Here is a 14,280-nt window from a genome sequence, read left to right as displayed (position 1 = left end):
CCTGCAGGGGAAACTAAAAGATCACATCCAGAACCCGAGCGCTATGGACCTACTCCACTTTCTCTTCTCTCCTCTGAAGATGGTAACAAGAAAATTCACTGTTTTTATAATTAGAGTCAAAGTTTCCTCAGTGTGCTGCAGCTCACCTGTGTCTCCTCCTGCAGGTGATCCAGGCGTCAGGCAGCGTGGATCTGGCTCGGAGCATCGTGGTTCCTCTGCTCACCAGAGAGGCCATCGACTTCCTGCACGGTGCAGGGACGGCTGAGGAAAGACACCTGTGGGTGGCACTGGGAGACGGATGGACAAAGTGCAGGTGAGGAAACAGAAATATCTGAACATCTCACAAACAAGTTCCCTGGTTATAAAAAAAAAAAACTACAGCAACCTTTTATTTCAAAGGCTGAGCTAACTTATGAGCATGATGGCGTTCTGCAGCATGGTTCATATTTAATTTGAATTTTGAGAAAATTATCCCTAGCATGTTTAGAAAAAAGAAGCATAGGGCTGTGGGGGAAATAAAATTCTCAGTTCCTACCTGTCACAAGCCTGGGCAGGTTTTTTTTTTATTGCAAAAGAAGAAGAATAGTCCATGTCCTTGTCGATAAGAGTAATACAACCTGAACATCTTCCTTTCAGTTAGATTTAGAAGATGTCAAATTTGACAGTATTAAATGAAAGTCAGCTGGAAAATTGTGCAATTAATCACAAGTTAGCTTCAAATAGTTTGATCAATCATGAGTTTGCTGAAAAAAATTGCAATGTACCTTTAATAAGCTGGAAAATTGCACCTTCAATCTTGAACACGGTAGAAAAATTGCATAATTAATCACAAGTTAGCTTAGAAAAAGTGTGATGAATCATGAGTTTGCTTAAATTGTGGTTATAATTGCAAGTTGGCTGTAAATTGCAGTATTAATAATAAGTTCACTTCAAAATCATGTGATAAATCCCAAATAAGCTGGAAAAACTGCAAAAACTTTTGGTATGGCATAACGATGATTATGTTTAGGGCAAGAAAAGTGACATTAAGTAGGTAAAACTTATAAATGGGGCTAACAACTATGAAACGTGTGAAAAGGCAGCAGTTTTTTTTAAATGAGGATAAGCTTCTGCTAAAAGAAAACAAATATTGTGATAAGAAGTGTGTCGTGACTTTTTCAGACATTTTTTTGCTGCTGTTAGCAAGATTTCTGGAGATGATGACACTCTGTTAGAGCTCAGTTGCTAAATGTGGTCATGTTGCTCTGCAGGTTGGAGTGGCCGAAGGATCACTACTTCCCCCCCTGTGTCCTGAAGTTTCGGGACGGCTGGGAGCCTCCTCTGCTCCCTGCAGCCGCTCCATCCAGAGAGGAGCTAAACCAGCTCGCAGAGAGTATCGCCAGCGCAGAGATCCAGAGACACGAGGAGCTGAGAGCCCGACTGAACCAGGAGGTCTGGATCAGACCTTTCTGTGCTTTGAGTTAAATCTTAAAAACCACCGACACCTCTCTGATGTTTTACTTTGTGTGTGTTTGTGTGTGCAGACGGTGGTGCAGTCCTTCCCTCCTGCAGACGGGTACGCCTTCAACTCTTCCAACAAACGCTTACACATCCTGGATCAGGACACCGCCGTGGCTGCATTTAAACACGCCGTCAGCCGCCACGTAGACCGGTAACCCTGAGGTCACATGACGCCCTGGAGAACTGATCCCACTGCCTCAAACTTCACTAAGAGCTAATCTGCAGAGGAGGAAATGTGACTTTTAACGACACAAAAAATCATCAATACAAGTCACATTTCTTACTCCATATAAACACTCTTTCGCTCTGGTGACACTCCTTTCTATTTCTCTTCATGATTCTGAAATCTATTCTTAAAAATCTTTTTTTAAAATGGTTTGAAAATCTGTCGTTCAAACTAAAACTCTCTTCAAATATTTCCTTCTTTTACCGGTTGAACTTCTCGCTTCTTATTTGGTCTCTTTCATGTCTAAAACCTTTAAATCTGACTAATATTCCTCAATTTATATCTTTAATTCTTTGAATTTTCTGTCTTTAACCGGATGTACAGTTGGGACACTTCTCCACGGCTTAAACCTCAAAGAAAAGTAAATGTTATGTGGCTCCAAACCCCTCATTGTTCAGTCGTTTACTACATTTTTTTAAGTGTGTTTGTGCTGTGAGAAACACATTTTATTTATAGAGGTCAGCCCATTTCAGATCCACTCTTGATGCAATATTTTGATATTTTTAAGATGTATTTTCCCCATGGGTTTGATGTATTATTGCTGGATTATTTATTCATTTATTTATTTATTTATTTATTTATTTATTTATAACGTCTTGTGTTTTTTATTGGTTGGTTCCTCTTCAGAAGCTTTGATGCTGAAAGCAGAAGCCAACAAACTCTCTTTGCCAAATCAAAATATGACTTTGTGGCGAGGAACAACACGGAGCTGTCGGTGCTCAAAGACGAGGTGGTCGAGGTAAACTCTGGTATTATTTATTTTATAGAAAGAAACCACTTTTAACACTGACTTAAAGATCGTCCTAGCATTTTTTTTTAAGTTAATATTCAATTAGAAAATACTTGGAAAGGTTTTTCTTTCTTTCCTTTATTTTTTAACATTTTTTTGTGTTTTAATGTGTTCTCTAACCCCTCACCCTCGTCTGTTAGGTAATCGATGACAGGAAGCAGTGGTGGAAGGTCCGTAACGGCTGCGGGGCATCGGGCTACGTGCCAAACAACATCCTGGAGATCACCAAAGCCGTGGACATCACTGGGAGAGGAGAGCCAATCTACAGCCACACCATCCAGGTAGCTCACCTGAGAGGCTGAAAACCTGAACACTGAATTCATCTGAAGTCACTTCATTAGTTTCATTTCTTCCGTCTCATTTTCATCCATGTGTTATCTTCATTATCAAAGCTTATGATGCCAAAGAAAGAGTTTGAGTTGTTCAAGGTACGACGAGATGTGATGAGTGTTTTTTTTTCCAGAAGTTTGTAGTTCATCTGAGGACTCCTGAGTGATTTGCTGTGTGTTTTTAAAGGAACAGTCTCACATTAAGGAGAGTTTTGAGTTTTTTTTTCCATTACTAAGTGCCCCAATTCAACACCTTCCTTTTAAATTCTGTTTTAATATCTTTTTCTTCGATGTATTTCTTTTAGTCCTGAACAGCTAGGCCAATTCTTAACCCTGCATCTCATCTTGTAACGTGATTTCAGATTTAGATTATTTTTTTTTTCCTTGTGCTGTGTAGAGTTACTGCAATGAATAAGATGAGATAACAAAAAATAATAAAAGAGGCTCAAAACATACCAAAATTTAGTATAAAATAGGCTCAAAATAGAGTCTAGTAGAATATTTAAAAAAAGCCAAAACAAAGTCTAAAAGAGGCTCAAAAACAGCATGAAAGAAGGTCAAAATATGCCAAAATATTCTAAAAAAGGCTTAAAACAGAGTCTCATATAAATTCAGATATATCAAAACAAAGTCTAAAAGAGGCTAAAAGACATGTCAAAACAGAGTTTTAAAGTGATACTCCGGGATGGAACAAGTTGGGTCCTATCACAAGGTTAAGGGCAGAAATTACCCCTACAGCAGTGATTTTGTGCAGCAGAAGCCCAGAGCGCTCGCACCAAATACCCCCTCCCTGCTCCTCTGCCGGTTTCCTCTGCACTCAGACTGGGCCATATTTTACTTGACCAAAAACACAAATAAACGGACTCCCACCGAAATAATCTGATATCAGTCTGCATTCACGTTTCACTTTGCTTGCAAAGTGAATGGCAGGTCGTCCTCGCTCTCATAATCACTTATCTTTACGTTGTTATTGCATAATTCCTCCTGGCAGACTACCTTCTGCTGCACAAAAACACAGCTGTAGGGGTAATTTCTGCCCTAAACCTTGTGATAGGACCCAACTTGTTCCATCCCGGAGTATCACTTAAGGGTTCGAAAACAGCAAGAAAAGATGGAAAAAAAATGCCAAAACACAGTCCAAAAAAACGTTTGAAAACAGTCTAAAAGAGGCTCAAAAAGAGTCTGATGTAATCTCAAATATATGTCAAAACAAAGTCTAAAATAGGCTGAAAGACATGCAAACCGAGCCTGAAGTAGGCTCAAAAACTTTGTAAAAGAAGGTCAAAATATGCCTAAACAGCCTGTAAAAGGCTTAATTGCGGTCTCATATAAACCCAAGAATGTCAAAACAAAGTCTAAAATAGGCTAAAAGGTCAAAAGCAGCATGAAAAAGGCTGATAAATGTGCCAAAACACAGCCCCCCAAAAGGTCTAAAAACAGTCTAAAAGAGGCTCAAAAACAGTCTGATATAATCTCAAATATTTGTCAAAACAAAGTCTAAAACAGGCTGAAAAACATGCAAAACAGAGTCTAAAATAGGCTCAAAAAAAGAGCAAGAGAGACTCATTTAATGTCAAAACAGGGTCCAAAAGAGGCTCAATAACTAGTCTAGTGCCATAATTGTTTTGTTTGATGATCATTGGACTGTCTCTGTTGTTTTAAAGCAACTCACCTTTACAGTTTCTTTTTTATCGTAGACCTAATGTCAGACTGGTTCCTCCTCAGTAGGTTTTCTAGATTTCCCTGCAGTGAGTTTGTGGATCTGTTTATCACACATTTTGTCTCATCACATCATCACCTTCATGTTCTGTTTCATTTCACAATTTCAGCAATTACTGGGAGAGTTGAATGAGGTAAAACCATCAGAAAACACAAATTCAGACATTGAGGTTCACACATTCTAGCTGCAGATGTTAAAGTGGTTTGTAAAATATTTTCTGTTTTAGAAAACTGCTTTTCAGCCTCAGAAAGTGCCCAGAATAAATGTGTCTTATCCCGACTCAGAAGCAGACGTCCAGGACCGACCTCATCCCCAGTAAACCCGTAGTGACTCCCATGCCTCCGGCTCCCACGCCGCCCCCTCCGGCCCCTGTTAGGCTCCCCACACCTCCGCTGCCTCCTCCAGCCGCAGAGCCCCCCAAGATGGCCGCCAACAGCAGCGCGGTCAGCCGACAGAACAGCAGCACATCCAGCGACAATGGCAGCATCGCTATGAGAGAGCACAACAACCAGAAGCACGCTAATGCACAGCGTGAGTCCAAAGTGTCACAGCTTCAGATTGATGAAAACAGCTTGATATGTGGTAAATTCTTCATGCACCCCCTGCAGGCAGGAAATCCAACATGGAGGAGGTTCAGGACGAGCTGCTGCACAGACTGACTTTAGGCCGCAGCGCTCAGAAGAAGTTCCAGGTTCCTTCCCGCAGCAACAGCATGCCATCCATCAGCATCACCTACGACTCGCCACCTGACCATGTCAAGGCCTGGTTAGAGGCCAAGGGCTTCAGTCCAGTGTGAGTCTGCAGTCTGAGGCTGTGGGTCAACAAAAAGACGCGCCAAAATACACTAAATTAAAACGTATGTCTCTTTACGTGTGCAGCACAATCACCAGCCTGGGCGTCCTGACCGGAGCTCAGCTGTTTTCCCTCAACAAAGAAGAGCTGAGGACGGTTTGTCCCGATGATGGAGCTCGAGTCTTCAGCCAGGTCACCGTCCAGAAGGCTGCACTGGAGGTGGGTCAAAGGTCAAATGTGATGTCAGTGGTGAAGGAAAGCTTTTAATGTTTGGACATCGGGTTTAAAATTTTTGATTTTGAGAGGAGCTGAGTGTAGCCAGACGTTTACACGCTTGTTGACGTTTTTGATACACCCATCTCGAGAGTTTGAAGTCAGTTGATCCAGTTTGGAGAGTAATGAAATGATGATCTACAGAATTTTCTACATTTGTATCACTGACGCATCAAAAAGAAGTTCTTCTGTGACCTGAACTTTAGCTTCCCAGTCTAAACCTGATGACAGAAAACAAGAAAAACGGTAACTGTGTATTTTCTTGATGAAAGCTGCAGATTTTTTTTTAGAGTCTTTTCTCTTCGTAAGCTTTTTATCCCCAAACTCTGGCAAGGTCTGGTGTGTGGTGTCTATCTCCACCTGCAGGTTTTCTTCTGACGCTTCTTTGATCTTCTGAATCTGTTCCCACATTCATTAAGGTATCGTGTTCACAGACTGATGTCCTGTTCATCTTCGCTCTGTCGGCCAGATTTAAAGGAAACTGGCGTCTAAAGCCTGTGGAAAATATGTTCCTAACTTTTCTCAAACATTCATCACGAACAGAAATCTGTCTCTCCTCTGGCCGTCAGAACGAAGCTCTGAACGTTTCATGTGTAGCAGCGTTTTAAGGTAGCGCCAGTATTTGTCCCTTTGCTGTGGCTGAACGGTCAGTTCTCCTTAAGCTCCCTGAATGACCCCGCCCCCAAGCCTCACCTGTTGCCTTTTTGACCCCGCCCCTTACCTGTAGAGACCAGGATGTAGATATTCTCCTGACTGGAATAAGATATACGGTGACAAATCTGTGTTTTGTGTGCTAGCTTAGCTTTCCTTAGCAGCTCATACCCTGGTTGTGACACTTATCACACTATTAGTTATAGAATAAACAAACAAATCACACCCTGGTTTTAGTAGTTTTTCCTGCCTCTGTATTGTTACTGATTTATTAGCAGCACGTCTAAAATAAGACTCAAATCGTTTATATTTGTACCAGTATTTTAATATTACCTTAAAATAGTTCCCATGAATCTAAAAAAGAAGCCGAGCTTGTGAAATAAATCGTCCTTAACTTCCTGTCACAGGTAAGTATTTTATCATTCAAAGATTTTGTTTCTGTTCGGTTGTAAATTGTCAGTAAAATTAACAGTAGACTTTTTATTAGTTAGTGCATCTATAAAGATTTGAATACCAATTGTCCAATCAGAGGCAGAGCTCAGCTGATTGACAGGGGGCACCCTATGGCTGTTAGTGAGGAGGCTCAGAGCCCGCCCCATTTCCAATATGGCTGCTGTTGATGATCTGCTTCAAAACTCACTTTAAGAAACAGATGAGTGATGTCATAGAGACAGGGTCCACTCTATGGTTGGATCGCTTCTGCCTTGGTAGTCTGCAGATGTCAAAAACTGAGTTCTCCAGGTAATTTTTCTCAGTTATGGGAAGAGTTTCCTTTTTAACTTTAGCAAATAAATTATATTATGTTATTACAATATTCATTATATATTATTGGGTAAGTACAAGCCAGGGATTTGGCTTATGAATAAAGTCAAGTGGGGATCTCTGATGCAAATTATCTGGAGGCTGAAAGGAAACTTTCACCTTTTATCTGGTTGCGCAAGGCTGTGATTCGTCTATGATAAAAACACAAATAAAGCATAAATAAATAGGAAATGCACACCTATGTGTACAAATGAGAATAATAGATCAAAAATATGTATTTCTCCTGGGAAGATATGAATTATTTTGAGGAAAGTTGTAATCATTTCTTGATTTTAGTTCTTAAATTAATCTTTAATTTCCTTGTGAGCATCAGTTTATTAAACAAAAAATGTGATCCAAGGTCTGTAATCTTCTTTTTGTACACGTCTCTGAATTTCAGAAACATTTATCGATATTTAATCCTATTTTGTGTCTTTATTTAATGATTTATTCTTTGTATTATTTGTCACTGCCAACACATTCATCCTGTTGTAAACAAAATTTAATGACAGAGTTTTTGTGTGACCAGAAAAAGCCTCAAAAGAACTCAGTTTCCCAGCATGCCCCCTGACTCCTCCAGCTGACTCACTGTAGATGGTTAAAGCCCCTCCGCTCTTTGCATCTCAGAGCAGCAGTTACTGAAAGCTTCCTGCGTTTTTCTCTTCTGGCTGAGTCCATATTTCTGATAAGTGCATTAAACCGCAGCCAGCCCTGCTTCGCTCTGAGTGACTGGAAGATTTTCTGCTCTTATTCTGGAAAAATCTTCTGATTTCCTGGAGGAAAGTGTCAACAGAGATTACTTTTAAAGTAGGATATCCATTTTCTATTTGTGCTTTTGATCTAACCTGCTGTCTGTCTGTCTGTCCCCCCTCTTTCTTGTGCTTTATTTCCGTCTTCGTGCCACCAGAGGAGTTCAGGCTCTGAGCTCCAGGAGATCATGAGGAGGCGGCAGGAGAAACTGGCAGCCAGCACCTGTGATTCAGGGGTGGAGTCTTTTGATGAAGGCAGCACTCACTGAGCTCCCTCCCTCCCTTCCTCCTTTACTTCTTCAAACAGCCTGCTGTTTTTTTCACACTCTTCATCCTCAGGCGGCGGCAACCTACGCTGAGTTTGTGGCGATCATGCGGCGCAGGCAGGAACTCCTCAGCTCGTCTCCCTAAGTAAACCGTCTGACTTTGAACCGGCTGATAAACACAGATTGAAAATTCTGCCATGTTTGCCTGAAGCTCATGTGAACACTTTTGGGAATCTGGAGCTGTTTTTGCATCTGGACTGGAAGATTTCTGTTGGTGTTTGGAAGAAGTGAAGGAAGCTGCTCAGTGGCTCATATTCCAAATCAAACCTCTCAGTATTAATGTTAGGAGAAGAGCTGCTTGGTCGTGGCTTCAGTTTGTGCCTCTGTTTCATTACACAAGAGTTCTCAGAAACTGTTTCTGATATTTTCATAATCTATTCAGAATACAAAAACTACTATCAGTGAGAAAAAAAACTGTCTAATGCTGTCTAAATTTCCCATCTGCCAGAATTGAACTTTATCTGTATTCAAAAGGAAGTCTATGAATATAATATATAAAATAAGACACGTTGGTCTCTGAAATAGTACATGACAAGTCCAAAAATATTTCGAAAATACAAAATAGTTTAAGAAAAATTACACAATATGTTAAACTGAAATTAAACTTAAGATATTATCAATAATTGGTGTGAAAAATATTCCACAAAGTAACTTGTTTATTCTCTAGAAGCATTTAAATATAAGATACTTTAAATGAATATAAACTGCTGACAAGGTTATCTTGTGGGGACAAGTTCTGTGCACAAGATACTTTTTGTAATATCTTGAAGAGAATCAATACTATCTCGTTCCTAAAAGTGTCTCGCCTGCCTGGGTTATTTCATTAGAAATATGTATCATGTTCAAGCAAGATATCAGTTTCTAAAAAACAAGATATTAACTCATTTGTCCAGATATGTGATCATACAAGATATCTTGTTCTTAAATGTGACCTGTTTAAGCAAGATAGATTTTGTAAAATAAGACATTATGCAATTGGTCCAGATGTGATAATCATACAAGATGAAATGTCTTGCTTTAGAAAGTGTTTTTTTTAAAACAGGATACATATTTGTTTCCATTCTCAAGATATTATCTGTGTCCAGATGATACCAGACAAAATATCTTCATGAAAAAGATTAGATCATTTTCAAGCATTATCTTTCTGAAAACAAAATATTATCTTACGTGTCCAGATTGACGTTCAGACGAGAAAGAATATCTTGTTCATGACAAAAAAAAATCTGTATCCTGTTCAAGCAAGATAACAATTTCTGAAATGAGAAATTAACAAAAGTGTCCAGATCAGATACAAGATATACCCTTAAAAATGTATCCTGTTCTTGCAAGATTGCACTTTCTAAAACAAGATAGAGGTAGATTATGCTGTGTTGACAAAGTATCTTGTTGGAACAAGTAATACAATCCTTAGTATTGAGTTAGGTCAAGATGATCTTTATGATCAGGTTTTCCCAACATCGTGCAAAATAAAATGCATGGTATCTTGCTCTAACAAGATCATTACATTGGAGAATATATTTCATAGACAATATCCTGCTGCTAAAGATGTGCAAGATTATTGAACCTGATCCTTCAGCTTGTGTCTCTCTCCCTGAAACTGAAAATTTGCTTGGCACACAGTATCTTGCTCTTTTCGGATAATTAATGTAAACAAGATACTTTTTGTGGCTTTTGCATAGGATGTGAGAGTAACGTGGAGTTTTTGGACTTGTTTTATCTTGTGCGACCAAGATTTTTCAGGGTGTGGGGACAACTCAGGGGGTTCATGAAAAATCTAAGATGATGGATCTTTCAAAAAGCATATTTTAAACTCTCGTTTGTGATGAAAATAGACATGAGGCACAAACTGCAGCAAGGAGCTGGTGATGCGGTGGTTTGTAGAAACTTAAGAAAGTGAACGTTGGCTTGAATGTGTTGTTGAAAGAAATACTCTGAGTCTGAATAATGTAATTGTACAATTAAGATCGCTGGCCAAGAGAATTACAACACTGATCGTAAATAATCTTTTTTATTTTGTAACTTTACATTACAAATAGAGCTGATTGAATGAAAACTAAGTATGTGAAGATTCTTTCTTGAGATGCACAGTAACTTATAATAATATCTAACTTATGTACATTGTGATTTAGTGCTAGATACAGAATAACAATCTTAACTTGTTATTAGATCTGGTGATCAGCATTTTTGCACAACAATGATATAAATGTTTCTGTGCTGGAGGCGAATGGAGAATCAAACCTAAAAGTATGTTGAATAATCTTTAAACTATTGATTGTACTGACAGAAGTCCAAACACTGAAATGAATGTAGACCGCTGATTCAGCACCAACTTAAACATGATAAATGTTTTTTATTCAGGCTCCGCCCACAGCTTCAGGCAGCCTCATGTGTTTGAATGAAAATATGTCCTGTTGAATTTTCTTTCATCTGTACATGACGACAAACTGTGGCGTTATGCAGACGACACAAATCCCTATGTTGACAGGGCTGTATTCATACAAAGCTATTAATACGACTAAGGTTATTCAGCTATGACATAAAAGCTCAGTGGTTCATTTTTTTTGATACATAAGTTGTAATAATACACACATCTACTTAATTTTTTCATTTTTAAAAATTTACTTTAAAGAGTATTTGAAATTCGATTGTGAAATTGAAGAAGGGATGAACCAGACGCAAAGAAAATCTCTGAATTCAGCCCCCAAAATTTACACACCGTTAAAAACATTTATTACACCATTCATGTTACTTACTCAGATATTTAAGTTGTTTTTCACCTGATCTTTATTTGTCCGTGCTGGCCACGAACTGCCTTTTCCAGAACCCAAATATCTGCTTTACTTTAGACTTTAGAGCAAAATCTTTATTTGTAAAACATGTATGTTAAATAAGAGAAAAGCTACAGTAAGCAAAAAAACATTTCTGCAGGAGCACAAACTAACTACACCACGACTGTTTTTTGAATCAATTATCCTAAAGCACCAGATCATCCACTTAGTGGTGAGTATTGTATAAAAAATGAAAACATGTATGTATGTAAATGCTTGGAAAAAGATGTACAAAAATCAGCTAGTACATTATTTACTCACTGTGGCATTGATTGTATTATGTTTCCTCTAATGCACTTAAGTGTCTCTGGACATTTTCTTGTTCAAGTGTAAAAGATGTGAACTGTGGAAATTAAAAACAGTTGTAGCGAAACACTGTATTTACACTACGATTAAAGCTGAGTAGTTCGCTGTATAAGAGAGGAGAATATTCTGTATTTAGTGAACTGTCCTCGTACTTTAACACTTCAAGAGCCAATCAGAGAAAAAGGTTAGCCAGAAGTCACTGCAAAAATGCATTTGTATGTGTATAGTTTTCATGGTGCCTTTTTCCATTTAAATCTGCTCATTCTGCAATAAAACATTTACAGAAATAGAGTCAAGTCATCTCTGAGTTTTTGATTTTACAGCGTTAAGTCTGAACAAACTTTGCATGACCTGAAAGTTACAGGAAGAAGTCAAAAATCCCAAATGGACCTGTTGTCAGGATTAACTCAAAATGTCAGGTAAGGGTTTGAATTTCTGGTTACTTGTGTGCTTTTATTCTGTGGAGAGACACATTCAATATTTAAAATACTTTTCTCATGTAAGTTGGGTTGAATTATTATTTTAATGGCAGTATTGACATCTCAAGAGTGGCTGTAGTTGATTGCAACTGATTCAGATGTACCAAAAAGTAAGAGGTGAAGGTTTTTGCTAGCTCTAGCAGCCAACTTGTTAGCTAACCTTACAGTTAGTCACTTCACGGCCAACTGCTTTTCCAACTTTGGACAGTACAACAGAGGGCTAGTGAATAAACTGGTCCTGAATCCAGGCGCATTACCAACCATCCTCCAACAAACCTCGGGCCCTGGAAATGTGAGTATTTTAAATGCTGTGTGCTGTTGAGCAGATGTAAGAGCTTTTCCTCAGTGTACCCCCTGTCTCTGTGTTAGCTTCAGGACGCTAACTGTAGCTGCGGTTAGCCTGTTGTTTTAGCCTGTAATGTTACGGTAAACAAGCTTCGCTGTTTTCTAGACATTGTGCACTTGGAGCTTGTGGCGCCGCTCTCAGTGACGTGGAAGAGCGGGGCGGTATCAGCTGTGGCTCATTTACATATGAAGGCCACGCCCACTAAATCAGAGCGTTCTGAACAGAGGGGCTATGAGAGCCTGGAAACAATGCTGCTGTGCTTGATTTATTGGCTTTTTGGACCAATACATGTTACTACCATTTCATGAAGACATCAATGATCCATATTAAACTGCAGAAAAGGAGCAGAATATGGGACCTTTAAAATCCTTTTACATTTCATTTTCACAGTGTAGTAGACTCTTACAATCATATCCATTCACCAGATTTTTTTTTTTTTTGGGTGAGAAACATTGATTATGCCAACTGACCACGTCTTTCACCCAGCTAATGCTGCTTTAGCTTAAACCACTATGCTAATGCTAGGTTAGCTTACAAAGTTGCGGTGCTATTTTTTATGTTAACTTTGCATGAATAATAACTGGACCTGACTCAGGACAGTTTTTAATAAGTGACCCCTATTAGCAGTTTAAAATAAAGTGTCGCTTTCCATGGTTAGATTAAGAAATCTATATATACCAACAAGATAAATGTGTACATTTAAAAGATAGGAATTATTAGAATAGAATAGAATTAGCAAGTGTAATACTAATCAGGAGCATTTTACCAAATGTAACTTTCTAAAAGACTTACAGAAGTTAACAAGTTGCTTTTAATACTTGTTGTGGATGATTTCACCCAATAAATACAGAAATAAAACATTTAGCCTTGGTTTATTAGCTCCTTTTGTTATATTTTAGTAGCAAAAATCTCTAAAGGTCAATGGAACAGTTGAGATCCTCATAGATTTCAGGACTTTTCACCAACGCATTAAAAGTAAAAGGAGACAAATGTAATTGCAACATTTTATTTGTTCAACACACACACACACACACTCATACACGCACACACACTCACATTAAAACTCTGTGACAATGATCTGAGTTTTGAGCTCATCCCTCAAATATAAGTGACACAATGCACAAAATGGCACCAATGACGTACAAGTTTGACTGGACACACACGAAGCAAGAGAAAGAATTGTAGAAGAGTGTACAGTGCTGAGCTTCCCCACGTTGTCTGCACGTTTTCTGTCAGTTTTTATTTTTGTAAATCTTTTTTGACAGTCGTACCAAAGTGCGTCTCTCTGGCCACAGGCGAGTTCTCCGAGTCCACAGGACGTTCTCCAGACAGACGAGTCTCTAAACGTCCAGAAAGCGAACCGTCCTTGTGATGAGAGAACCTCTGGCTCAGGTAACGATGATTTATCACATATACAACAACTTTTAAAAAACAAACCTCTAAAGCAACATTTCCACAAGAATTACTTAGTAATGACGAGTAGAAACAGAATAGTTAAGCAGTAGTAGTATGTACAGTACATTTGATTTCTACGAGTGAAATGTAACCTAACTCAGATGGAGCGGCGACCAGGTAACAGGTAGAAACTTAAGGTGTTTGAACCACAAGGCCACAATGACAAATCATTTTGTAAATCAACACTTAAGTATCCAGCGGCCTTTAAAACACATTCATTGATTTTCTTTTTCTTTTTTTTTAAAGTTTTATTTGAGGTGTGGTCAAAATAAAACCAAAAGCAGCAGTTAGTGTCTTCAACACCTTTTAATGCAAAGAAATGATAAAGCTACTTTTAAACTTAAGTTACTAAAAAGGTGGCTGAACAATGTTTTAAAATTTTAAAATTTGTAAAGTTTTACATATTGGAAAAAAAACTCAATTTCTTATATAACTGGTTAACAAACTTTGTCTGCCAGAAAGAGAGTTTCTGTTCCTTAAATCTTTTTTTTTTTATATTCAATTTTTTATTTTTTTTCAAAATTTTAAAGTGTTAAAAAAATTAAATTGTATTTTTTGGGCAACCTACTGTTTTCTTTAAATTCGTGAGTACTTGAGTTTTTCAGGAGTGATCACCTTAAAATGTTTTAAAATTAAATGACTTCAGTTTTGAAAGACCAACATCAAAAACATTTATTATTCATTGATTTACTTCATTTCAGATTTTCAA

At 38.3% G+C, this 14,280-nt stretch overlaps 1 protein-coding gene across 7 annotated transcripts in view; it reads left to right on the top strand.

Moving 5' to 3' along the window:
* Window positions 1-10,172, top strand: part of eps8a (EGFR pathway substrate 8a, signaling adaptor) — a 35,050-nt gene extending 24,878 nt beyond the window's left edge. For 3 of the 7 annotated variants that reach the window (XM_074698324.1, XM_074698319.1, XM_074698320.1), the window contains 10 exons: window positions 8-82; window positions 165-313; window positions 1,251-1,431; window positions 1,524-1,651; window positions 2,354-2,465; window positions 2,657-2,797; window positions 4,850-5,096; window positions 5,174-5,357; window positions 5,444-5,576; window positions 7,990-10,172. In XM_074698324.1, the coding sequence (XP_074554425.1) occupies window positions 8-82; window positions 165-313; window positions 1,251-1,431; window positions 1,524-1,651; window positions 2,354-2,465; window positions 2,657-2,797; window positions 4,850-5,096; window positions 5,174-5,357; window positions 5,444-5,576; window positions 7,990-8,100 (1,461 nt within the window). In that variant the 3' untranslated portion in view covers window positions 8,101-10,172. The remainder of the gene's footprint in view (window positions 1-7; window positions 83-164; window positions 314-1,250; window positions 1,432-1,523; window positions 1,652-2,353; window positions 2,466-2,656; window positions 2,798-4,849; window positions 5,097-5,173; window positions 5,358-5,443; window positions 5,577-7,989) is intronic. The other 4 variants (XM_074698326.1, XM_074698325.1, XM_074698321.1 and 1 more) reach the window with 4 other exon arrangements.
* Window positions 10,173-14,280: the final 4,108 nt, after the last annotated feature.

The sequence above is a fragment of the Halichoeres trimaculatus genome, unplaced genomic scaffold (assembly GCF_033239565.1).
Source record: "Halichoeres trimaculatus isolate MK-OKI-2021-1 unplaced genomic scaffold, fHalTri1.1 fHalTri1_scaffold_21, whole genome shotgun sequence".
Lineage (NCBI taxonomy): Eukaryota > Metazoa > Chordata > Actinopteri > Labriformes > Labridae > Halichoeres > Halichoeres trimaculatus.
This window is presented reverse-complemented; position numbering and strand designations above follow the sequence as displayed.